A 27,455-nucleotide genomic window follows, 5' to 3' on the forward strand; every position below is an offset into this window, starting at 1 on the left:
TATTAAAATAATACATTGTTGAAAGGATATTCAATGGCCATACAAAAATTGTGGCTACTATATTACTTTATAATCTAGACCAAAGTAAATCTTATTTATTCATTTGTTTGACCATGGTATATATATATTTTTTTTAATCCAAAGCAATTTTTTTTGGCTAATTTTTTCAAACTTGAGATAAAAAAGGATATATATTTCACAAGAGAATAAAAGAAAGAAATTAAATTTACCTAAAATCATGCCTTTGAAGTCTCAAACGTGTTGTTCAGCTTTTAATTTTTTTTTAACTTTAGTTGTTTTTTTTACATATTTTTTTTTTTTTTTTTTTTTTTTACAAAAAAAAACAATATTATTCATCTTCAACCTATACTCAAACCTTTATTCAACTTTAACATTTAACAATGGCAGATGGCTATTCAAAAATAAATAATTATGAAAAACAATTGCAAATGAATCTTGAAATTATATCAAAGTTTAACTCAATATAATTTTGACTAATACTGAAATAATTATTGTTCGAATCGTTAAATAAATTAATTTAATTTGAAAAGGGTGGGGGTGAAGAGACTACAATAAGAGATTATGAACGAAGTTTTCCATTGATTTTGTATTCCATGAATAAAGGAAATACGATTATATGAAGCCAAAATTTTGATTATATGATGATCAATTTAATTATGAAATTAAACAAAATATAAGAATTTAATTAATTTTTGAACCAGAAGAATGAATGTTGTAGGTTGAACATCAAGGTTTTAGATAATATAGGTTGAAGATGAATATAAGATATTTTTATTCAATTGTATAGAAGAAACCAAAAAAAAAAAAAAAAAAGCTTTTAAACAAATTAATTTAACCAAACTAGAATTAATGATTTGATGACTATTTAATGACTAGACTTGATGACTGTGTAATGACTTTATTACTAGACCTGATAACTGTGTAATGACTTGATGACTAGACTTGATGATTGTGTTAATGACGTGATGACTAAACTTGATGACTGTTTTGTTGAGGTATCGAATTAGACAGCTACGATTAGTCAATTAAAAAATAAACGGATGAGATTTAATCTCTTACCGTAGTCGTCCGTAGTCGACAACTACGATAGAATTTTTATGTGTCTAATTATATATGGCTTATATATTTCTTTAATTAAGATTCAATTATTGTAATTATTAACATGTCATTAATTGTAAATATATATTCAGACTCTTCACCAATCAAAAATTGTTGATATTTAATGACATTATTAAGAATTGAGTACCAATATTGTACGTACAAAGTCGAAAACATCATCTTTTACCCAAAGATTATTGATAACATTGTCTATAGGACAGTATCTAGTACTATAAGGATTTGTTCTATCTTATTAAAATGAGTTCACAAATTAAATTAAGGACATAAGTGGTGTTTAGATAAGTTTTTAGAAAAATATGGCAATTAAGGTTGGGTAAGTTAAGAATAATAAACATTTATTAATTAAAAAATGACATATTAAATTAACTCTCTCCTCCTTTTTTCCTCCTCTCTCTCTCCAAAACCCTAGCCTCCATTGTTGAATTTTGAAGGGGCTTCCACCGATTTTAATCGGTGGAAAGCCCCAATCCTTGTTTCTTTATTGTTTTTTTAGGTTTATAATAATGCTTCCTCCTTTTGGGAGGAACTTTTCTCCCTCGAAAGAAAGGGTTTCGGATTTCCTTCGAAAGACAAGGGTTTTTCGACCTCCTTCGAAAGACAAGATTTATCTCCTCTTTTCGAGGGAGAAATTTCTTGGTTTTGAATCCATGGTAGCAGATCTAATGGATTGTCGTGAAATTATTTCGTTGGTGAAAAAGTTATCAAGTTTTCGAATACGGACAGATGAATCAGAAGGAAAACATCCTCACGGCTACAAAGGATCGTTAGATTGTCTCTCCAACAAGGCTGTAATTTTCAGCGATATGAGCGGGAGATGCTCCGCAGTGCAAGATCTACTCGACGATCGTAGTTTTTACTAAGGAAAATTCTATTTGATTCAATATCTTATGTATTTGTTAACGCCAAATCTCTATTGTAGATGTCGTATGACTTTTAATTAATGAAATATTTTGCTATTAAAAAAAAAACATTTATTAATTTATTAATATATAAGTAGATCAAATAAGTTTAGATTAGTCATGTTTATACTAGTGTAAATGTACTCCGGTAAAAAAAAAAAAAATAGTGAAAAGAACACAACTTATGTAATGATAAAACTTATTAAAAACGCACTATAAGTTTCTTGTGTAGTTTATTGATCGACAATCATATTAAGCTATACTAGGTTAGATCCTGTGTCATGCACGGTGATCTTTATATATAGTTATATATTATTGATTGAGAAATATTATAATTATAAATTAGTCAAGAAACAATAAACGTATGTGATATGTTAATTTGATATTTGCAATTTTAATTGTAACTTCCAATACACAACCAAAACAAAGTAGGCAAAAAAACTGACCAATATATATATATATATATATATATATATATATATATATATATATATATATATATTATTGTAAAATAGGTCACTAATTATTTAAAAATATTTATTTTTGGTATATATTGCCCAATATTTTTTAGAAAGATTTGTGAATAAATCTTTTATTTAAAATATAATAATTATAACATGTCAGTATGGAATATGTACAAAAAAAATATATGATTTTTGTAAATAATTTGTTTCCTTAATTAATATTTTTTTTTTAAAAAAAATAACTAAGGACACACCAGGAGATGACACGTGTCATCGCTGGTGTGTCTTTTAGTATATAGTATTGATTACTTGTATTTTCTTAAACTTTTAAAAAAATCGGGTGTACAATAATTATTGTACATCCATTATAAAGATAACCTAAAGTGATTAAAAGTTACCCCTGAAATGAATAAAAGTTACCCCAATATGCGTTAAAGTAACCCAATTTAAATAAAAATTATCTACGCTTTATTAGTAAAGAATCACATTTTAAATGACTACAAATCAATTATTAGTGATTGAATGTAATTAAATTACCTTTATAAAACTTTTCTTGTTGTTGATTTATATAAAAATTGTATTATGTTTAAAGTTACCCAAAAAAAGACAAAAAATTACCCTAAAATTAGCTAAAAGTTACCCTTATACTACTTCATGTACACTAATATTAGTGTAAACCGGATGTATACAAAAGTTTTTGATTTTCTTATCAGAATTTTTATATATTTGTCCTAAATAATACTTACAATTAAGAGTTTCATTAGTTTATATTATATTAATATATCTCTCTCCCAACTACTCTGATCATTTAGCTAATGTCTTTTAATCGATTATCCAATAATTGACAACTTTATTTATCTTCCAATTTTTTTATTAATAAGGAAAATTTTACAATTTTTAAAACACAATATTTATAGGCCCTGTTTGGTAGAAAGCTGAAAGCTGATTGAGTTAGCTGATTTTGACTAGCTGATTTTATTAATTGATTTGACTAACTTATTGTATTAACTGGTTATATAAAAGTGTTTGGTAAATAGCTGATAACTTAAAGGTGATTGAATATGTAAAATGACCAATAAGCTAATTGTGGGGTAGGTAGTTTAGATAGGATTTTAAATTAAATGAGGTTATAAGTGTCATTTCACAATAATTAATGAATAAGCTAATTGAAAAAACTCCTAAAATGAGCTTTTTCAAAAAGAGCTTATTTAGTGGAATAAGCTCTTTGAATAAACTTTCTACCAAACACTTATATTAGCTTGTTTGACTAGTCAATCAGCTAAAGTTAGTCAAATAAGCTAATATACCCCCAATAAGCTTACTACCAAATAAGACCATAGACTATTCGGAGTTAAAAAAGAAAATGAAATTGATAGCATAATCTCCATTCCAATAACACTTATGCAAGATTCGAACCCAAAATTTAGGGTAAAAACTCGAAAGACAAACCCAACTCTAGTTTTAGTTTCCAAGGAGTGACTTTTTTTGTAACATTAATAACAACCCAAATCTCTAGCCATCAAAGTACTAATTTGTCCAAACAATGATTGTCCTACAAGTAGAAGTGTAGACTTTATATAGTAAAAAAAAAAATTCTAAAAAAAAAAAAAAAATTGAAAGTAGAATTTCTAGAGAGAGAAAGCTAGAGATGTTGAGAGAGAAAGTAAGAGACTAGACTTCAACGTGGGGGAGGGAAAGCCCCGTCACGAGGCTCTTGAGTCTCGACCCACAAAACGCCACGACTCCTTATTTCACTTCCTTGTCGACGTGGCCCCATCCATAGCCGTTAACCCATTATTATGGACCCACTTTTACTTCCACTTTTCATAAACTTTTACACTCTCTTATATTTCATGAACCATTATATATACTACGTATACTATCACACTTTATATTAAAATTTGCGGTATATTACATTATATAACTATAAACTTATACTATATTGTACACTTTCTACTACTCCCATGCAATATCACACTCTACTCTAAAAAAAAAAAAAAAACACACCAAATATTATTACAAGTACTCTTCACTCTATAACAAACTTTCCTTTCTAAAAACACCTAAATCTTTGATCTTCTTTTCTTTCTTTCTTCTTTTGCTTGGTTATTTATTATTAAATACTTTCTTATTGTGTCACAATATATATTATATATTATTTGGTTTGTCATCGATCTCCATCCTTCTTATTATCGACTGACCTCGATAGCTTGCTTAGCTTGAGACAAACGTACATACACGGAGATGGGAAGAGCGCCGTGTTGTGAAAAAGTCGGGTTGAAGCGTGGGAGGTGGACGGATGAGGAAGATAATAAGTTGTTGAAATATATTCAAGAAAATGGAGAAGGGTCTTGGAGATCATTGCCTAAAAATGCAGGTTTTACTTCATTTTAATTTATTTTTTTCGTATGTATTATGAAGATAAGATTATTATTAATATAGGATAATAATAATAATATAATATGTGGCCTCATATGTTTTAGAAGTACATAAAGTACTATTATATTTTTTTTCCTTGTTAAATTATTAGAACTAAGTAATTATTATTTTAGTAAAAATAATTAGGTTTCCAATTTCTTTATTAAATTTCTACTAATTAGGTTGTGTCATTGGTTATAAATTGATATATGGTTAAAGGTAGTCAATTTTGATGTGATAAAAGCAAATAATTATAAATTGTATAGGACAAAAACAGACATTAATTTACCTATTGAAAATGACTTAAGGGAATTCTTTTATATATTTTGAAAAACTTTGTAAGTGTTAAACAATTATTGTGATGATATTTAATTGCATGTAAATAAATATTGCTGGAATTGGTCCTAAAAAACTTCATTAGATTGATGAAATGAAATGTATCACCTTCAGTTTGGTTGTCAATCTTCATATCCAAAAACAATTAAATTTGTGGAACCCATAAATTGTTAAAAAAATACTCCGTTTTGTTTAATTTTGTTAAAAGACAAATTTTTAATTAAATAATTCTGTACTTCTGTGAGCATATGCCATATCCTACAAGTTTCAGTAGCCTACTTGATGAGTTGATGATAATATTGAGGATCGAAATCACATAAATGAATTTTACATTTGGCATCATTGCTTTAATTATTTTTTTTAAAGGTTTGGCTTTTTTTGGAAATCCCAAAACTAATTTTGTACTGTTTTAAATTGCATGTAGGGTTATTGAGGTGTGGAAAGAGTTGTAGATTAAGATGGATAAATTATTTGAGATCCGATTTAAAGAGAGGAAATATCACACCCGATGAAGAAGAGATCATTATCAAACTCCATTCTACTATGGGTAATAGGTCAGTTCTATTTTCGTTGCAACACTTTCTTTTCTAAGAAATTAAAAAATAATAATCGTAATATTACTTGGTTACAGGGTCAAATAATGTTCACAACTTTAACAAGATCATCCTAAATTAAATGAAATATAACCTCGACTTTTTTAGGGGTCAGAAGTCTGCAACTTTATTAAAATCAATTCACCGTGCTCTGTGTATTTACAATTTAACCGGTCAATTTAATTTACCGAGTATATTACTACTTTTAACAGTAAGTAGTGGCTCTCATATATTTTGCAATTTAAAGGGTGTCACCATAAAAATATTCACTTTCTATTTATTAATGTCTTATGATGATATCTTTAGTCTCTTTACAATTAATATTGTTAGTTGATGTATATTTAAAGCCTCCCGGCCTTTTTGGACTGTGAAAGTGGGCCGGTGAGGTGTGGCTTGTTTCTTCGCACGTAGTGTAAAATTATTAATATTAACACTGAAAATATGCGATGTATGTATAGTCAATTTTACCAATTAAATAATATTCTAATTCTAATAATATTATCCGTAATAAAGTGTAGTTTTATGATATTTCATTGTGTAATTTAAGGCCATGAGGTATATTTACGTGTAATAAATAAATAAATAAATAATTTAGGTATGCATGCATATTGCATAGTCTATATCATCATAAATTAATTATAAGGTTGTTCTTACAAAATGAACCTTGTTGGGTGTCTGTCAACTCACACAAACACGCGGACTATATAGTGCATGGATAATCTAGAAACTTGTGAATCGGAATATCATGGATGAAATTCAGCAAAACTATTTAAATTTAAAGAATTAATAATCATTTGTTGCATGAATAATATATGCATGATTTTATTTTAAATTAATAATCATGATTCACGATGATTTTTAGTTTTACGTACTGATTATGACGTAATTTACTTTATTATAAATACAAAACGTGCGAGTTACATCAGACTTTCTGAGCGTATCTTAAGAAAAAGCGACCTTTAAAATTTTTTATGATGTCTTTTCAAACCCGCACTTTTCAAGTATCTTTTAACGTATCTTAAAAAAGATCACGTCCATGCATATAATTAACAGATTACTCCCTTTAATAAAAATCATTTTCTTAGAATTATCCTTTAAAGCTTTCTAAAAGGAGATTATAATGAAATTTGTTGATTACTTATAATAAAATGAAGAGTTCATATGGTTTATGAGAAAAGTAGTATGGGCCAAGAGGCTCATTTCACTCAAAAAGAGTGTTTCCACTTAATTAAAATTATGGGACCGTGGGACTCTATGGAGTTCTAGCAAATCAATGAGAAATGATCATATAAAGAGAATAAGGGGCTTGAGCTTTAATATAACAACCATTTTACATGTCTAAATAATCTATACATAGTATAATTTAGCGTTTTTGTTAATCATAAGTTATAACCTATAATTACAGAGTACGTTTAATTTTTGAAATTGATATTAAATTGGAAATATACAATGAAATTATGTCTTATTACGTTAATGTTGTACGTACTTACTCATAAGTCATAATTTTATACGAGTTGACAAGTAGTGAAAGGACTTCAAGATCGTTGGTAGAAATCAAACTACCTAATAATTTGTCATCTCTTTTTCTGCGCAAGTTGGTAATCTTTGGGCCTATTATACTTTAATGATTTGTTTTCCGGACATATTTGCTCTTTAGTTGAGAATGACTTGTACTGTGGCCATCCCTAACAACATGATGAGAGAAAAACCCTACACCACGGCATGCACGACGTGGCTATCGATCTGAGTACACAAGGTCCACACGTGATTACCACTACCGCTTTCAGAAGTTTAGTTCAGTGAAAATAAGTTAAAATTACTCCAACATAAAGAGTTAAATCGGATCTAACTCCGATTTTTTGACAGAAAAAAAATCCTATATAATATACTTTGTACTAGTTAGTCTCTAGATACGACTACAAACATGTCCGTCTCATTCTTTTGATAATAACTATATGATCGGACCCTTGCTATTATTACATTGGTACACAAATAGGACCTTTAGATTAATAATCATGTGAATGATTGTTTTCATTGTTCTTAAATGGGCTAACACAATATATATGCAGGTGGTCCATGATTGCTGGGCAACTACCAGGAAGAACAGACAATGAGATTAAAAATTATTGGAACTCTCATTTGAGCAGGAAAATCCATACATTTAGAAGGCCCAATGGTGATGCTAATGGTGGCAAAATCATCATAAACATGAGCAATGCGAGCGCACCACCTAAGCGCCGTGGGGGCCGCACAAGCAGGGCTGCAATGCAAAGGAATAGAAACAATAAAGCCCTCATCATCAACAACAACAACAACAACAACAGTGTTGCTAATGTTCTAGCAACAGTGGGACCCACCAAGGAGATGAGCAATTTAGTGGGAGATAAAAACTTTAGTATACCCAAGAATAAAATTTATAATAATAATAATAATAATAATAATAGGGAGGAGGTGGAAAATGATGAGAATTTAATGTTTAATGAAGAGGAAACAGAGTTGTTAGGTATTGAAGAAATAATGGGCCTTGATGGGCTTTTAGGAACCACAAATGAAGAGAATAGTGTGGGCCCTAGTGAGAGTAATGGACCTATGGGAATGAGCCCAATTGCAGAAGATCAAAATCATAATCAACACAATAGTAATAACAATAATTATAATGTGAGTACATTCATAGGGTCTAATGGTGGAGGATCAAGATCAACAGCTTCATCATCATCAAACTTTGATCATCATGGTGGATTTGATTGGGATTGGGAAATCGGGACCGTCGATTGTATCGGCCAAGATTTCAAGTTGTGGGATGAGAAGGAGCAGTTCATCTCTTGGTTATGTGAAAATGATGATCATTTGCAAGAGCCTCCTGTTTTTTCTGATCTTTCTTCTGATTTAGATGCTGAGAAAGAACAAGCTATGTTTGCTTGGCTTCTCTCTTAAAAAATCCTCGAAACATTAGGAAACCCTGCTCATAAGGGGAAGGATATTATAATGCAAGTGTTTAGATAGATTTAGGTGTTCGATGTTTTCAGTGTAGTCTCATTAAATTTGTTACTTTATTTTTTTGGGTAGTAGTGGTTGAGTTATTATTGTCTCTTTTTTGGTATTTTAGATGTCAAGGTTTCCATTTAATTTGTGTCTCAATATTGCTCCTCTTTGTTTTTTGGTGGTCTAGTTAATGTACTATTGATGATCTGAATGATACTGGCAGTGAAAGGGAACATTTTGTCTGTTTTCTGCTTTCACTTTCTCCCTTTTTTTAAAAAGCACAAGAAAAGAGTACATATGTACCATCGACACCATTTATTATCATCAAATCGTTAATGTCGTTACCATTGATACCATTTATCATCGCGTAACAATTGTGTGCCATGACAATTTCGGCTCTTAACTCCTAAGCAGCTGTAATGTGTGTATGAACATTAACTTGAATCAAATTAAATCTTTTCATGTGCAATAATGTTAGCTTGGTGCCAATACTACGACAGCATCATTAATAGACGATGTACATTTAGAAATATTCAAGAGGTACACGTTGATTAATTGAATACCCCGAAATGTTCATAAAGATTTATGAAGTACTATAATTTAAATGGTTTAATCAAATTAAAATCAATTTATAGTCGATAATTAGTACAGAAGTCTTGTCAATTTGTTAACCAAGGTCGATCTAATATTTCTAAATGCTATGCACAGTTGGACCAAATGATTTAGCTTGCTTCATGTATCTGTCATTGGTGATTTGGTGGTATCTAATCAAGGTCTAATCATTTGACTAGGATATATTCACATTGTAGAGGACTCAAGTTAGCTAGCGTCCTTACCAATGGAGAGTTGGAATAGGCCATATATACCTCCACCACAAATCCCGAGATAGGAGAATGACTCTCACCATATCTGATCCTCCCTTCTCATTCCTTTAAAACCACGATGCAAAGTCAATAGTTTAATTGGATGAATGAATTCGAAGTATTCAGTTTTAGTTGTTATTACATTGATTGACGTTCCTAGTATACAAAAAACAATATAACATAACGCAAAGTCAATGTTTGTATGTTCACTTCATATCACATTCAAGTTATTTTATCGTGTCACGTCATGTTATGTCTAATCAGATCTGTCGGTGAGTTGGCCACTAAGTCCCTAGATGCATCTTCAACCATGTAGCCCAACCGATATAGTTAGACAACATTATTGCCATTACACTTACCTAGATCTAAGTCCATGCAATGCTTGCATATTTGATTGAGATCGAATCGAAACTATAGCTATGTGCCTATGTGCTACCTAGTTTGGATTATAATAGTTAAATGAACATAAATTAGATCAGCCACTTGGAGTAAAGGACCACAAAATCTTGATCTAAGGATCAAATTTCCAAAGCTAGGTTGTAAAGATGGTGAGAGCATTTAAGTTAGAGGAAAATAAGGGCGGCCATAATCAACAGATTGGCATGTGGCTCGTGAAAATGCTCAACACATTCTTGGATACAAAATGGTTTATGCCATTTGTATGCCCAAAAGCTCCTAAGAACAATTGGGATGTACATTCATTACATAACAATGAAAGGTCATGGAACATCTTGTACAAGTTGTTTACTTTATTCTTTGTTTGATCTCGATCTGTCTTTTTTGCCTCTCGATCCATTTAACTAGCACTCGATGCACATAAATGCATGGATAAATTTTAAAATATCTAATTTTATAATCACGTAACACATAGAAAAATTTGAAAAGCATGAAATTATAGAAAAAGAAAAAAGAAATTGTAATTTGTCTAGACGCCTAATGGCCTTATATTTATGTCTAATCTCCCCGTTCTTTTGCGTGTATGCATGTATCATTAACTGCATATAATTACAAAAAGTATGAAAAGTTAGTGTCGACAAGTACCATCTTAACTTTTGTTGTCGCATCGTTCAGCTAGACTACTTGTTTTTGGCAATTCATGTACTCACATTTCAATTAAGACTTGTAGTGGCTATTTCTATTTCTATACACTCACAATCAGCCAATAATGTGTAAAGTTTCTGCACTAATTTAATTACAACATGCATAAGAATGATACTTGTAGTGGCTATTTCTATTTCGATCCAAAATAACATATAAAAATAACCTATGTAATTACCTCGATCAACAATACATGTAAGCTTCAGATAGAAGGTAATTAGGAAATCATGATCTATACAAGAATGACAAATAGACTATAAAGCTCTGTTTTTAGCCCGAATGAATTAAGATGGTGAATGTATAAATGTTAAGTTGCAAACTACAAACAATGCACTAACTATATTGAGATGAAATTAACAATAGTGTGATTAACTTTGATGGGGTATGAAATCAAGGTCTCACGGATGAAAAATAAGGAAGCGATGACTTGTTTTTGAGTGCCTACCTACTATATTAGTATGAGGCCTTTTGAGAAGGTGTCTAAAACAAATCTGTGCAGGTTAGGCCTAAAACAATCAATATCATAGTAATTAATGTGGAGTTGTGGTGTGCATGTGGTCTAACAAAGTGGATTATCTGGGTTCAACAAGTGGTATAAAAGCCAATAGTTTAGTTGGGACAAACACGGAACCCATAGGTGTAGAGTGGTGTGGCTCAATGACGTGGGTAACAAGTCTTTGGAGAACTAATTCTATTCAATTTATTTTAGAAACTTATTATTCGTAGTTATTTTTGTCAAAAACAGAATAGATCAAGTGTGAGTACTTTTGTGGATTGCGAGTTGTATCTAAATTGGCAAATTTCCCAAAATAGAGTGGTAATTTTCTAGTTACAAACACAAAATACAACACATTATAACATATGTGCAAATTCAACATACTCTTCATCAGCAAACCCAACATTACTCCCATTTGTGCTTCAAACCTAACATAATGATGATAACATTAGAATTACTTACATGTCTATATATCTTTATGTATCCTTTGGATTCTTCCTAAGAACTTGTAGTACTTTGTGCCTAACCATAACTAATCACCAGAAAAAATAACATTAATGCACAAGATCTTCCCTATGACAGAAATGCGCAGGTGCATGAAGCAATTTCAACACATGGAACAAGTGTGCATGGCATAAGCTGCAGGTAGATCACTCACTCGTTACACCCCCTCCCCGAGGGGTGAGCGACAAATCGAAGTTTGGGAAGAGAAGGTCACGGCGGATATTCAGCCTTACCGCATGTTCAGAAAAAAAATGTAGCTTGCTCAAACTACCCAGCTTCAGCATTACATTATAAAATACAACTTTGATCACATCATAACTTTCATCGCATACGCCGTTTAATGAACTTGTGTGCACTCAATCAAGCATATACAAAACCTTAATAAAATGTCTACAGATGTTAGATTATTAACTAGTATAGTTGAGATAATTAATTATACAGAACGACGCATAATTTTCACATAAAATTCATAACCAATACTGCTCAAATCCGAATAAATAGATCAGCTGGTTAGTAGTCTTCAGATATCTATAATCCAACTTTACAGCTCTCAAATAGTATTCACCTAGTTTCAGACACTAACAATCTGTAAATCTCAGGACCTAAAAACTGCAGATGAATAGCCTTAAGGCTTCTGCATCATCATTGAGATCAACAGTTTTCCTGCTTATGATCTTAATATTTACTAAACCAATAAACTCCAAAGATTTTCTTCAATGCATGGCATCTAAGTTTTCTACTGCTAATGTTTATACAAAAGAATCAACTTTATATTCCTCCCTATTATTAAAATCACAGAAAAACCCAAGGTGGCTGAACTCCACCTTGGCCTTTAAACCCCTGTACATAGTTACCCCATCTCAGGAACCTGAGATTGGAGTTACTGTCCTCTGCAGCAGAGAGCATGGCCTTCAGGTGAGAGTTCGGAGTGGAGGCCATGACTACGAGGGCCTATCCTACCTGAGCAGAGCTCATTTTGTCCTCATTGATCTTGTCCACCTTCGCGAGATCAGGATCAACATGGAGGATCAGACGTTATGGGTTCAATCTGGGGCTACGCTAGGGGAGCTCTACTACAACATTGCACAGAGAAGTAGTACCTATGGTTTCCCTGCAGGTGTGTGCCCTACAGTCGGAGTCGGAGGCCATATCAGTGGGGGTGGGTTAGGGGTTCTGACAAGGAAGTACGGTCTGGTGGCTGATCATGTGATGGATGCTCGCTTGGTTGACGTGAATGGCCGAGTTTTAGACCGGAAGTTGATGGGAGAGGAACTGTTTTGGGCTGTTAGAGGTGGTGGAGGAGCAAGTTTTGGGGTGATTACTGCATGGAAAATCAAAATGGTTCCAGTTCCACTTACTGTAACAGTTTTTACAGTTCATAAAACTCTTGAGCAAGGTGCGAATAAGCTCGTTGACCGTTGGCAGCAGATTGCAGACAAGTTGCCAGATGATCTGTTCATTAGGATCATAGTTCAGAATGTGGGTGGTGGAAGTTATGGTGTAAAGAAAACTGTTCAAGCTTCTTTCAACTCTATGTTTCTTGGGAATGTTCAGAGGTATCAGTAATAACATGCATATACAAGTCTGCTTTTTTCACACACCCGCTTATTTGCACACAACAGCCAACCTAGTGTCTATTCAATACATCAGTTTCATGGTTGACCTTTGTGGTCAAACAAAGGCCAGTAAATCTTCTCACAAATTCCCACCATTTAAACAAACTCCAGTACACAGTCTTTAACCTAAACTAGTAGAGAGATAGTTTCATCCAAACTATGGCACTTGACTCGACTACTAACGTTGACACGTACTCGTGGCCAAATATAATGCTTTTGATCTGAACTCCTAATAAAGTATCAAGTTTATGTACCTAAAAAATGTTGAATATTTAACTCAAGTAATTGAAGAGAAACAGAACTTTGAGTAAGATAGCTTCTGTGCAGAACAAAATTCTAAAGTTTATTTAGTACAAAATAATTCTTTGATAATTGTTATTAAAAAAAAAAAAAGGCAAATAAAAAAGACTAGTATACAAATAAATGCATGTTTCTTGCTATTTCCATAGTGAAATCTGACATTATCTGAAATTCTTTCACTTGCAACAACAGCCTAATCTCAGTGATGGAGCTAATCTTCCCAGAAATGGAAGTGGGGGCAAAAGACTGCAAAGAAGTGAGTTGGATTGAATCAATTCTATACTTTGCTGGGCACCCAAGCGGCACATCAAGGGAAGTTCTCCTAGACAGAGATCATCAACTTTATAAGAGCTACTTCAAGGCGAAATCTGACTTTGTAAACCAAATCATACCAGAAACTGCCCTTCAACAAGCATGGGAGAGACAATTACAGGTAGATGAGGCTTACATGGTGATGGAACCACTTGGTGGGATGATGAATCACATACCGGAAACCCAATTAGCTTTCCCTCATAGAGGAGGAAACCTATATAACATACAGTATATAGTGAAGTGGAAGGTGAATGAGGCTGAGGAAGCTAGAAGGCATATTCACTGGGTAAGAATGCTTCATGCATTTATGAGTCCATATGTTTCTAAGTCTCCAAGAACTGCCTATTTTAATTATAGGGACCTTGATTTGGGCATTAATGGGAATAATGGAACTACAAGCTATCTGGAAGCTAGAGTTTGGGGTACCAAATACTTCAAGAATAATTTCGAGAGGTTGGCCAAGGCGAAGAGAAGAATTGATCCAAGTAACTTCTTCAGAGATGAGCAGAGTATTCCTCCTTTTGGCTAAAAGGAGAAAGCACAGAAGGTCTTGTGTGTCTAGTTCCAGTGCAACATGCACTCTATGTAAATTGATGCCAAAAACTAAAAGTTGTCTTTGCAGAATAGAAATCCGCAAATAGCCCAAAAAAATATAATAAAAAGTGAAATCTTTGCATGGTCTTGGACTCTTGCAAATACAACATTCCTTAAGGGCACAGAAACTGAGCAGGAGAAATAGAGAGAAAAAGGGGGTGAGTGAGTGAGGGTTCCGACTGTAGAGAAAAGGTATAGAGAAAATCTTACCAAAATTTAACAACTTAGTGAGGAGAGGGAACAAATGTCACGCAAAAGAATTTTGGTCTAATTAGGGCATAGTAGCTTAAGGTGGTAGTGGCCATTTCATCATAATGAAAAACAGGTGGAAAGGATACTTCTTATAAACTTACATTGCAATTCTAGAGCAGGTCCATTAAGTTCTAAAGTATTTTCTTACCAGCAGACTGAACAAACATCGGGCAGTTTTTAATTAAAGCCAAAAAACACCTTCAATTAAAAAAGGGAAACCCTATTGGCTTACTGCAGGTCTTTTATATATATTACCTGAATCAAATGAACTTCAGAACAAAAGCTTGCTCAAAGACCATGTTTGCATACAACCTCAACATATCTCTGTGAAGTTGAAAGTAATATATCCTAAACCATCAACTCACAACCTTTAAACTGGAACTTTCTGCCATTATTCACATCCATAGATTTTTTTCAAGCCCTAAACCAGCACCTACTCAAGCATCGAATAAATCATTATCATGCTGGTGCACTAAATTTCCTAAACCAGATTGTGTTCAGCTGTGTTTTTCTCATTCAGGAGCTCATAATGATGAGCAGGTTACAGCCTTGGGTATATCTAAAGCTAGTTACCAATTAGTCTTAAGTTCAGCTACTACCATAAGATCAAAAATCACAAAGACTGGCATGATGGCAGAAAAAATAAATCAACATATATTCAAGCACTGAAGTTTTCAAGCCATCTTTTGCAAGACATAGATGAAAAATAGAATTGAGAACAGGGTCGTAGCCATGGAAGGAGAAAAGTAAAAAATGAAATTGAACTTACAGATTTTTCCAACAGTCAAATTGATGATTAATATCAGCAGCAAACATCAAAATTTCAACTTGCCAGTCTGACATCTTGAACAAAGAGCAGCGTACAGCTCCCTTTGAATATTAATCCAATTAGGCCTCCATCAGTTATCTAATTACAAGTATACAACATATCTAGGAATTTAGCTGCGTACACGTGGACGTCTCCAGATCTAACCTCAACGAAATTGATACTAGGCTGTTGTTATAATGGATAGGAGTGGGGTAACCATTTGTTCTGGCATTAAGAGTCTCAAATATGCGGTCAACTAATAGCTTTTCTCATCATTAATCCCACAACAGATAACTTCGCAGTTTGCACCAACAATCTTCATATGTCTTCACCGATAAAAGAAAAAGAAATACAAACTTCATATGTGGGCCCGTACAAGTGTCAGACACCAAACATTGATATCAATAAACCAATTTCATATGACAGCTAGCCCAGAGATATGATTCTCTCAACCATAGTCACTGCCATTGAATCCTTTCTTTCATCGAATTCAGGACCAGAAGAAGTTATGACAGGACATCCTTCATCATGGTACTCACGTTCATCATCCAAAGGTTTCAAAAATGAGCAAGATCGAGTTTCAGATTCAACATTCTGCATTCCCTCTTGAGCTCCAGTAAATCCTAGATCAAATGTTGGTGAGCATGAAGGCTGGGCTCTCATCTGCACAGATCGTAAAAGAGCAGCTTTCCTTAAGTCCCCTGAGTGGCATATATCACTCGGTGAAGAAGGGAATCTTCCTTCAGTATCAGAACCTCTCTGACGAGGTTGAGAAGAACCTGAGAAGGTACTGCATCCATTTGAAGGCTGTGAGGTGGTAGGAGGACTAGAGCAAAATGCACCAACTGGTTTATATCTATACGGGGAGACAGGACTAGTAGGACGGCTTTCAGATTGAGATGAGCAGGCACTCATGGGAGTTTCATAATATCGTGCATCGTCTAAGTCTTCAGACATGGGTGAATACTGTAAGGACAATTCATCTCTGCAATGAGTGTAAACAAATGTTAGATCAAACATTCAAAATGTTTAATATATACGTACAAATGAGGGTTTCAAGGGTTGTTCCTTACTTCTTTCTTGTTTGGACAGGTTAGAAAAGCAATATTAGGTGAAAATTATAATAATACATAGAATCAAAGTGTTATAAATCAGAATGACATTATCTCCAAAACACCTAGACCAAACAATTTGCAAAAAAAGAGAAGCAAATGATAGTTGGAAAATCAATCGGAATCTGAGTTGATGATTAAGTTTGCTGGATAGGGCAACAATCTGACTCTAATAGAGCAGAAATCAAATGTTAGGTTTTACCTAATAGTTCTCCCCAGGGGATATGTAAGCTGCACATATAAAGCCAAGTATTTACTGCATAACATACTTTGAGTTTGAAAAATAGTATTTTCCATCCATCCTTGATGCCAATGAGGTAGAATCGTGCATTATCAGTACTAGCCTTCAATACTACTTTTTTGCGACCAGATGGAGAAGCAAAACTGGTCATATGCAATTGGAATTTACAGATATCTTTTTACATGCCTCATCCACAAATCCTACCTATTTACATGAAGTGCTTAAAGCCAATTCTCCATTCTTGGCATACGACTATTTCAGCAAATAACATGTTGATTTCCCAGTAGAAAAGAAAAAGACAAACTGTGGAAATTGCAATATTTGTAAAGCTCCTTTTGTGAATTTAACAAATGTATGATACCCTCAAATTCCTCACTGTAGGACATAATGATTCTAGAATTAAAATTCTATACATAAGCAAAAATTGGAACCAAAATCTTCTGCAGTTTATTCTGGTCATGTTACAGAAAGAGGCAGAGTGGTTCTCATGCTTCCACCGCAAGGCTTGAAAGGCCAAAAGCACACACTAATCAAATTTAGTATGCAGGAGGTATGTAGCGCGACATTAGTTAGCCAAATATTGCCAACTTATGTATTTAACAAGACAAGATAACATTATGCACTCATGTACTTTAAATCCATATTATTCTTGCACTGTTATAGCATGAAAGAATGAAAATCTCAATATCTAAACAAAATATTATGTGTGCAATAAGCAAAGGAATACACCCATTAATCCCTTTGCTGTTTAAGTAATACTGTATAGAAGAAACCAAAAAAGTTTTTTGAGAGAAAAGTACTTTAATGGAAGGAGAGTTATGGTCCGGTAGGAAGTCTTCATAAGGTGGGTTGTTCTGCCAGGTGCCAGCTGATTGGGTGGCTCTAAAATTAACTAGTGCAGTGAAAGTTAGTCCGCTGTTGGCTGAAGGCAAAGGCTTTTAAGGAATACCTTGGCTGCTTTTGCTTCAGCCTTCATTGCTAATCTTTAAAGCTTTCTCCTCTGTAAAGCCTAGCTCATGGCTCTCTCAAGGGTACTTGACCTGAATAAAAACTTTGCTTCCACAAATTGGTAATTAAGGTTTATAATGAGAGATGTGTATGAAATTGCAATTCGTGTAAAGGAACTAAATTGCAAGGGTCCTATCTAGCACTCGGTAGGATGACCAATGAGGATGTTAAAGTGGTGGCTTAGCCATGTTTAATTTCCATTTTACTTTCTTATAGTTTTTACAGGGCCAGCCCCTCATTTGTACCAATAAAAAATATCTAAATTTACCCAAATCAAAACTTCATATAAAAAGCCTCTCCTAGGGAATAGGGATGTTGATGTGTGGTAGATCATCTACCCATAAGGCCGATGAACATCTACACCATCGATCCAAAAGTTTCAGAGAACAGATATGCTAGTTCTCCTCGACTAAAACACAGTTTATGTTACACATACTATTTCAGGAACAGAGCAATCTCTGTCAGCACCTTGCATTCTTGCATACTGACATATATCATCAGGACAGATTAACACATTAAACAAGCGATAATATCCACCCAAAGTACACACAATTCAATATTGCAAAAGGTTAACAACTTTGGCTACTCAATTTAAAACATGGATTTATGTAAAGGTGTGAGACTCAAGTAAACAAATGCATCAAGTGCCCACATTCAAGTCAAAATATTGAATATCTAACACAGGAATACAAGGTTCAATGCACGTTGCAGGTAACATGGGGAAACAAGAATTATCATTTGATTATTGAACACAAATGCTGAAATGCATGAAATCAAACCCCAAAAAAACACCTCACCTTGAATAGAACATGCTTTCAGACCTCGCCGGAGAATCCAACAGATTTTCAGGAATTGGGTCACCCACAGTCAAACAATTTAAGCTTGATGCCATCATCTGAAAATATTCCCACAATTTCCAAACCCTTAAATCAACAAGAACAACTACTGAGCTCTACACTATCAGAAAGAGAGAAACTATGCAAACAAATCAAAATCCCATATCTTCAACATAATCATACCAAAGTCTTCACCTTTTCTTTATTTACTATATTAATTAGGAAATTGATAACAACCCCCTAAGGATGGTTAGTATAATAACACATCCACACGGATTTTGTCATGAATTCCGAAATTATTGGTAATTTTTCATTTAACTACACACAAACATTCAGGCAGACTTTTTGATCAATATAACATACTTTCATACTATTACAAGTAAAATATAAAATCATTCATACCCAAATTATAATTGTTGAAAATAATTAAAATAGATATAAAATAGAAGAGACCTCACTGAGATAACGCTTATGAGAATGAAGATTGTCGATGTAAACTTCATCTTCAGGATCTCTGCTTCTCTTCCCACTTGGAGATGGTGTTGGAGAGTTGGTTTCTGATCCCATTTTTTTTTTTTTTTTTGGGTATTTAGGAATTGAGTTTATTTGGGTATTTAGGAATTGAGAAAGTTCGTTTCTTTTTCCAATAATAATCCCTCTAATTTGTCTGGTTTTGATAAATTTTCTGGGAATTGTAAATTATGAAGAAGACAAGCTGACATCAGGAGAAATTTGGCAAGGAATAATGAGCTCTCATTCTTCGTCCTGTTGAGAATTTAGACCATATAAGGAAACTTTTCAGAAATTGCTCCAAGAAATAACGGCCAAATCTGTTGGTGCAAACTATCACTCTGGAAGATAAAAGAGATAGTTGAAATTTGATTAAGGCCCTATTTAGTTGACCTGATTTTAGTTGATCTGGTCTGATCTTATCTTATCTTATCTGATCTGGACTTATATTTTCTGATCTAATTTGATCTGAACTTATTTTTTCTGATCTGATCTGATCTGAACTGAACTTATTTTTTCTGATCTGATCTGAACTTATCTTTTCTGATCTGAACTTATCTTTTCTGATCTGATCTGAACTTATTTAATTATTTCAATATTCTACTTTTATTTTAATCAATATTAATGTTTTTTTAAAACATATTAATGTTTTATTATTATTATTATTATTATTATTATTATTATTATTGTTAGGAAAATTATTATTATTATTATAAAATATTTTAGATCCCTTACAGATATTTTAAAAGAAACCTAAAAGTGTTAATATTATCAGATAGTATAAGGTAATATACTTGTAATATTTGATAATTTTATTATTTACAATATCCAACATCATAAATGAATTTGTTTATAAGAAAGTATTAAAATGGGATCCTAAAAAACCTAAATTGCAGATTAAATTTGTCATAGCTTTATAGGGAATTTTACAAATTTTTTGGTAATGTAAAATGGTTGACTAAATTGAATTGAAAATTATCATTTCATACTTAGTGTCATAATTTTCACACTCTAAATCAATCTCCTAAAATATTTTTCTATTCATTTGTTCAATAGGTTGTTTGTCTTTTATCTCCATCATAGGTAAATACTTCAACACTCTATGTCATTAATTTTATCATTTGTCAATTGTTTTTTTTTTTTTTTTTTTTGATAGTGTAGGAAAATATACATTTATTTGATTTCATGAATTTTACATTTGACCTGATGCAAGTAATATCGATGAAAATGTAAAGCACAATTAATATTTTATCTTCAGTTCATTTATTTCAAAAGAATCCTTTTGATTATAATTCTGGTGCCAATTCAACATTAATGTCTATAATTTATGCGTGAAATATTGATTCCAAAGTGCTCTTTATCATAGTGTAATGGCTGGTTGGATAGCATGGTCTGAAGAATATACGGAGATATTGTTGGACATATGCTTGGAGATGAAAGAATTTGGATATTTAAAGCTTAATTGGGATAAAATAGTGAGTACTTTGATCATAAAATGTGGAAAGCAATTCAATATCAAACTAGTAACAAATCATTGGAATGATTTGAGATGTTTTGGACAATTCAAATCTCAATGGAAAATACTCACAATGATGCCAAATATGGACACTAAACATCAATTGACGATTATGGTTGCTACATTCACACTTCACAATTTTATTCGATTACATGAGTTGGATATACCCGTTGATAGTGGTATAGAAATCGAACCAAGAGCAGATTATGATTTGTTTAACGAGAATCGTAAGACCTAATAAACGAAGTACAACTTAATATAGCGAAGGAAATTTGGAACTTCTTATGGTGGAAATTATATTTGTAAACGTTTATGATTTGGAGCTTATAATGAAAATTTAATTATTATCGTTTATTATTTGAACAATAATAATAATAATAGTAATAATAATAATAATAATAATAATAATATGTAATAATAATATGTAGTAATAATAATAATAATATGTAGTAATAATAATAATAATAATAATAATAATAATAATAGTAATAATAATAATAGTAATAATAATAATAATAATATGTAATAATAATAATAATAATATGTAATAATAATAATAATTTGTATTTAATTTGAACTTATCTGATCTGAACTTATTTTTTCTGATCTGATCTGAACTTATTTTTTCTGATATGATCTGATCTGAACTTATTTTTTCGGATCTGACCTGATCTGAACTTATTTTTCCTGATCTGAACTTATTTTTTCTGATCTGATCTGAACTTATTTTTTCTGAAATAAGTAAAAATAAGGTGAACTAAACAAGGCCTAAGTTACAGGTAAATGATAAAAGTAAAATAATAAAGTAGCGCAGAAATCAATGTATATATTGGAGCTCCCTTGTTATTACCAAAACTAGTTTAACATAAAAGTGTCTCAAAAATTATTGAAAATTGAGTTGACGAAATAAAGAAATTTATCAAGATATAATACATCCTTACAAATTCGAGTAAAATGAAACTTTTTTTTTTTAAAAAAGGTAAAGTATACGAGGAGCCCCTCCTAAGTCCTAACAAGAGGGGGGGGGGGGGGTGAGATTCGAACCCCAATCACACGGAGGGAGATGGAGGGACTAACCATCCCTCCGTCTCCTAGATCCACGTAGAATGAAACTTAATTAGGTCCTTTGAAACATTTACCAATTCATACTTCATACATCAGTTGTGATAAAACAAGTATTGCACTTACAAATAATGTGATATAATAATAAAAAAGAAAAAACACAACAGACTGTAGTAGAAAATTCAATCAATGTCTTGAATATAAGAATTCAAGTAATTAGTAATTTAGTATGTTGTAGAAACATGAATTCACTTTTACAATGCAAATATATATACTAATTTAGTAATATATATATATACACACCAAATCCTTCGAAACACCATACTAGTAATATTAGAATTAGGTAAGAGTTTCAGAACTACATCAGTGCACAAAAGCTAGATTGGATTAAGTTAGCTAGTTACAAGCTATTTCAATGAGATACTAGAAGCCGACAGAGAAAAGAGGATAACATAAAGAGGGGAATACTCTCCGGTCTCCATTACAGTCTGTAATACAAGAAAAAAAGCAGGAACTTCATCAGCCGAAACAACCATCCTACCTCGAGCTACAAGAACAATCTATTTTTTTATTTTATTTTTATTTTTTTGAGGGGAAGAACAGTCTATCTTTCACAATGAAAAAAAAAAAACAAAGTTAAACAGAAGAGGGAATTGCCAAATTTATTTATATTTGTAAAAAATTATCAACAAGCATCCATCTTTAAAAACAATTATACACAAAAAAAAAAAATTATGCATCTGCCATAAGTAGAGTACAAAGCCATCAGAATTGGGGGAATTTGGGGGCTTAATTAATTAGGGTTCTTGTGACATTTTAATTGGGGGAATTTGGGGGCTTAATTAATTATGGTTCTGCAAACGAATTAACTGATTTATTTAGGTAATTAGGTTATCTAGTAGTATTGAATTGGGGTTTTCGTTAAATTTTGTGATGGATTTTGAATTAACTTTGCTGAAATTGTAGTTACAAATTGTTGGCACTGTTAGGGTTGATTGGAACAAAATTGCTTACCTCTTTTGATGTCATTGCACTAAGCTATTCACTTCTTACTGACATATGTAACTTGTCCCCAACAAACAGCCCCAAGATGTCGACTTTTCTTCAATTTAACCTCTCTAGTACAACTAATTACCCTCGAATGAATGCTTTGCAGAACAATCATAGTTTTAAAAAGAAAATTAGGGTTCTAATTTGATGAGGTGTTCAAAATTATGAAGAAAAGGGGATTTTGCAGAGAATCGAAGGAGCTAATTGAATGAAGAATAGGGTAGGTTGAGAAAATTGAATGAGAAAGAGAATAAAGTCGAAAAAAAAATAAAAAAAAATAAATCCCGTGGGGCCCACATGACAGGTTTCCACCGGATTTTCAATTTGGGTGGTAATCTGAGTATTTAATTAAATTAAGGGGTGGTAATGTGGTTAGTTAGAAAATAGTTATATTTTTGGGTGGTAATTTAAAAATCAAATTTTGTAAAATAATTTATAAATTAACAAATTATGGAATATGTGTAAATTAAATCACGCAAAATTCACATATTAATATTCTCATACTAAATAATTCAATGTGTTATTAAGGTTATTTATAATTTAAAAAATTACGTGTAATAGTTCCGACTATGCAGCTATGAAAGGAGGAGTGAGAAGTGTTTTCCATTGACCAATTTTTGAATCAAATAACTCAATGTATTTAATAATTGGAGTTGCTTTACCGGATTGCTTTCACGGTATACTATTGTCTGCTGATTGAATCTTGAAACCCTTGAAATCACCGGTAATAATTTCTGAAACTACCTATACATTTCCCTCGAGTTATGTGTTGAAAAGTATGGTGATGAAAAATCTTTCAATCCCCTGCTAACTAGAAAAATATCTGAAATAAAATACGAAAAACTAGAACACGGAACCAAAACCCGAAATCGTGTTGAAATCAAAGCAGTTTGAATACATACCTAAAGGAAGGTAGTTAAATGGTTGCTCGTATCAGACTTAGGAAGAATGTCCTTATAAATTAACTTCCTACTTGTTCTTGCGAAAACAAAGTTATTGAGATTTAACTTGGTACGCAAATGACTCAATAATAATATTAATACCAATAATTGAATAGTCTATCCTGTTCATCAATATTATTCCGTTATAAGAAAACTTCAATGAATGAGGGGTCATTTATTTCTGAACAAAGTCATTTTAATGTATTAACAAATTATTTATAAATTAATATATTACTCAAAATTTGCATAAAATATTCTCATACTAACTAATTCAATACTTTTAATATTAAGTTGATTATATTGTTATTATTAAACACAATCAAGTATAATTTATTTCTTTTCATAATTTATGGTTTATATCTTTATAAAATTTTTAGCTTTATTATTAATTTCAATTATATGTTTATTGTTTTATTAATTATTTTTGAAATTGTTGTTTAAGATTGTCTATTGGTATTACGATGAACACCCACTTTTTTTTTTCGGTAGGAAAAGCTTGTCTTTTGATTCAAGCGAGAGTGTCTTTAAAAGTTATGGGAGTTTTATCTAGTAATTCTAGCCGCTTTAAGGAAAAAGTATCAGTTATTTAGAAGTTTACAAATGAATGAATAACGTTATTTTGTGCAGTAATTTAGCATACAAGCAATATTTGTATAATAATTTCCATCAAAAAAAATATTTGTACAATAATTGCATAACATAAAAATCATATTACCTGCGCAAGGTATGAACCTCTAAAATACATGGACACTTTTTTGTGAACATGTTTCATTTTACTACATTACTTTTATTTCACAGTCAGAGTTCCAACTGAATAAAAATGGAAGCCAAACCTTGTTTCGAGAGGTCAACAAAATGTGGCCTGGATTTATTTTTGCATTATTTGTAACTCTGGCTGATATGAAATTATTTTTGGATGGTAAATTCTCAATTTGATCATTGTTTTTTTTTTTTTTTTTTTTTTTTTTTTTTTGTGATTTATTTTTACACTATCATAATTAATTTAAAATTCAAATTTTTATTTTTGGAAACTTTGTCTAGAACTATCCTAAAGACAGGGTCATTTGTAAACAACTACCCGATTTTTGTTATTTGTTAAAAACTACCCAGAAGTTAAGCAAAGTTTGGGTAGCACTACTTATTAACGTTTTCCGTTCAAAAAAAAGTTAATGGACCCACTTTTTCACTTAATTAACTCCCCTAATTACATTCTCTCTCCTCCCTAATTCACTTCCCCTAAACCCTAGAAATCATAACCTCCAATTTAGACATTCTACAAATTATAATGACCAATTAGACATCCTACCAATCATAATGATCAATTAACGATTAAAATGCAATTGAATTCAATCTCAAAGTCAAAATAACCGAAACACCTAGAACTCAATTGAACCCCTAAACTCTAAAAATAAAAAACCCCGAATTTTTTGAACCCATAAACCCTAATTTGAATCACTAATTTACACCCTAATTATGTTAATTGCGTTCAATTAAAACCTGTAAACAAATACAACAAATTAAAAGGAAAGTATGAAACATTACATACATGAATAATTGAGAATTTGTGTTCAATTGATTGAGTATGTTCTCTTGGATATTTTGAGTGAGAATAGAGGGGAAGTTAATTATGGAGGAGAGATAAGGTAATTAGGGGAGTTAATTAAGTGGAAAAATTGAAAAAGTGGGCCCAATCACGTCTTAATTGGACGGAAAACGTTTATGGATAGTGCTACCCAAATGTTTTGTAATTTCCGGGTAGTTCTAAACAAATAAAAAAAATAGGTGGTTGTTCACAAACGACCCTATCTTCGGTGTAGTTCGAGACAAATTTTTTTTTTTTTTTATATTTTTTTATTTTTATTTTTACAGGTTGATTATATGTATTTTCTACTATAGTGAACAATTCTGGACTAGACTAGTATTATGCATGTATTAAGGCTTTGTTAGTAGGTTGCTATCTAAACTCTTATTATGTTGCTATCTGTTATAATCTAATAGCTCTCTGTTACAAAATTTGAGCCCTCACAATCTGTTATAATCTGATGACTCTTTGATACAAAATCAGACTTTATCTAATAACAATCAACTTAGAGTATTTCCCTAAAAAAAAAAAACTTAATCTCAGAATATCAACAATTCTCAAAACTTGTTATCTCTTATGTCAGAGTAAAAAAAAAGATTATAGCAAACCAAGAAAGTCTTTGAGAATTTTCTAATCTATTGAATTTAATACCTGCACCTTCTTTACACACTCGCAAAGCAGGTGTAGTAAAGCAGCAGCTGGAGTGAAGTTTTCAATATCTCTATGCCGCACAAGAAATTGTTGAAGGATGTTGTGATCTTCGTGCTTTAGCTCAACTGCATATTTCCATCTACTATTAAAATCTTTCACGAGTGGCTTAACTTGACTCACTGATATTACCAAATCAGCATTAAAATTTTATACGAAGTATTAGTATCCACAAAGAATTGAAGATCAAAAGCAAGAATATTGTACACAAAATCACCAGTATAAGTCAAGAATTTTCACTTGTATAAATAAATTAACAAGCGATGCTCTTTTGATTTAGAACAGCCACATAAAACCACAGGATACTCTCTCATTAAGTAACTAGCAAATTGTTGTTACTCGCTCATTAAGTAAGATTTTTACAACATATATATGACTACAAAGACATTATATGCCCTTATTAATTATATCAATTGTAAATAAAATTTAAACTTTCAACATTTTCTTAACATGAGAAACAAACTAAAGAAAAGTAACAATTCTGTATGTAATTTCAAATTTAACCTCTTGAGTCGAGAAACTAAGACAACTTCATAAATAAATACCGACGAAACGAGATATTAAGACCTTCACACCGTTAACAGCTATATTTTGCCGAACACGCCCATGAAGTAGCTGTTAGTTGTAATGGTGATTGTTAGATGTATGTGTAGCTGTTAGCTGTGAAAATAAATAATTCAGTATGAGTGTTTGGTAAATTAGCTATTAGTTGTAAAATTCTAAACAAATAAAAAAAAATTCAACAGCTACCTAACTTTTCACAAAAGTTAATAATGTTAACTTTTCACAAAAGCTACTTCAACCACTAAACTCTACCTGCACCACTACACTTCCAAACACTCTTAATTTTTTCTATACTAGTCGTTGGAGCAAGCGCGTTGCGCGTGCCCCCCCGACGGCAAGATAAGTAAATTCGTGGTTGTGTTCGGTTGTTGTGATATTCATGGTTGTGTTCGGGTTTTGTAATAGCAAGGATACATGAATTTATAAGTGTCTATGGGAAAATATGTATGAAAAACAATTGTTACAAGTGAAGTTATCTAGAATTTGCTATAATTTAAAGATTCTTAAAAAAATATATTACTCCCTCCGTCCTTTAATACAATGCATCTTTTGAGCATTTATTCCTCACATAATAATAAAGAGAAAGATGTTGATTTTTTGTTTAAAATGTAGTATTAACTAATCAATTTGAATTTCTACATAAAGCATCT

At 31.8% G+C, this 27,455-nt stretch overlaps 3 protein-coding genes across 4 annotated transcripts; 2 read left to right on the forward strand and 1 right to left on the reverse strand.

The window, feature by feature from the left end:
* The first annotated feature begins 4,500 nt into the window (after window positions 1–4,500).
* LOC110733072 (transcription factor MYB14-like) lies at window positions 4,501–9,065 on the forward strand. Its single transcript, XM_021913092.1, has 3 exons — window positions 4,501–4,880; window positions 5,682–5,811; window positions 7,920–9,065. The coding sequence occupies exons 1-3, from the start codon at window positions 4,748–4,750 to the stop codon at window positions 8,782–8,784; spliced, it is 1,128 nt and encodes a 375-aa protein (XP_021768784.1). The 5' UTR covers window positions 4,501–4,747; the 3' UTR covers window positions 8,785–9,065.
* Window positions 9,066–12,221: 3,156 nt separating this feature from the next.
* LOC110733075 (berberine bridge enzyme-like 22) lies at window positions 12,222–15,360 on the forward strand. Its single transcript, XM_021913095.1, has 2 exons — window positions 12,222–13,349; window positions 13,902–15,360. The coding sequence occupies exons 1-2, from the start codon at window positions 12,409–12,411 to the stop codon at window positions 14,548–14,550; spliced, it is 1,590 nt and encodes a 529-aa protein (XP_021768787.1). The 5' UTR covers window positions 12,222–12,408; the 3' UTR covers window positions 14,551–15,360.
* A 138-nt stretch (window positions 15,361–15,498) lies between these two features.
* Window positions 15,499–23,335, reverse strand: LOC110733073. 2 transcript variants are annotated; one of them, XM_021913094.1, is made up of 4 exons: window positions 22,975–23,335; window positions 19,326–19,637; window positions 18,834–18,931; window positions 15,499–16,660 (listed from the first exon to the last, which is right to left on the reverse strand). In XM_021913094.1, the coding sequence occupies exons 2-4, from the start codon at window positions 19,437–19,439 to the stop codon at window positions 16,102–16,104; spliced, it is 771 nt and encodes a 256-aa protein (XP_021768786.1). In that variant the 5' UTR covers window positions 19,440–19,637; window positions 22,975–23,335; the 3' UTR covers window positions 15,499–16,101. The 2 variants fall into 2 exon arrangements, with proteins under 2 accessions (XP_021768786.1, XP_021768785.1); XM_021913093.1 differs by lacking the exon at window positions 22,975–23,335 and having other exon boundaries at window positions 19,326–19,852.
* Between the last annotated feature and the right edge of the window lie 4,120 nt (window positions 23,336–27,455).

This window comes from Chenopodium quinoa, unplaced genomic scaffold (genome assembly GCF_001683475.1).
Source record: "Chenopodium quinoa cultivar QQ74 unplaced genomic scaffold, ASM168347v1, whole genome shotgun sequence".
NCBI classification, from domain to species: domain Eukaryota; kingdom Viridiplantae; phylum Streptophyta; class Magnoliopsida; order Caryophyllales; family Amaranthaceae; genus Chenopodium; species Chenopodium quinoa.

What these genes read in the sequence shown, in the direction of transcription:
- LOC110733072 (XM_021913092.1), top strand. Translation starts at nt 4,748, where the DNA reads ATGGGAAGAGCGCCGTGTTGTGAAAAAGTCGGGTTGAAGCGTGGGAGG. An exon ending in ATCATTGCCTAAAAATGCAG is followed by an intron (nt 4,881 to 5,681) that starts GTTTTACTTCAT and finishes AATTGCATGTAG; the next exon opens with GGTTATTGAGGTGTGGAAAG. An exon ending in CATTCTACTATGGGTAATAG is followed by an intron (nt 5,812 to 7,919) that starts GTCAGTTCTATT and finishes ATATATATGCAG; the next exon opens with GTGGTCCATGATTGCTGGGC.
- LOC110733075 (XM_021913095.1), top strand. Translation starts at nt 12,409, where the DNA reads ATGAATAGCCTTAAGGCTTCTGCATCATCATTGAGATCAACAGTTTTC. An exon ending in TTTCTTGGGAATGTTCAGAG is followed by an intron (nt 13,350 to 13,901) that starts GTATCAGTAATA and finishes TTGCAACAACAG; the next exon opens with CCTAATCTCAGTGATGGAGC.
- LOC110733073 (XM_021913094.1), bottom strand. Translation starts at nt 19,439, where the DNA reads ATGGGATCAGAAACCAACTCTCCAACACCATCTCCAAGTGGGAAGAGA. An exon ending in ATAAGCGTTATCTCAGTGAG is followed by an intron (nt 18,932 to 19,325) that starts GTCTCTTCTATT and finishes GAATATTTTCAG; the next exon opens with ATGATGGCATCAAGCTTAAA. An exon ending in GAAAGCATGTTCTATTCAAG is followed by an intron (nt 16,661 to 18,833) that starts GTGAGGTGTTTT and finishes CACTCATTGCAG; the next exon opens with AGATGAATTGTCCTTACAGT.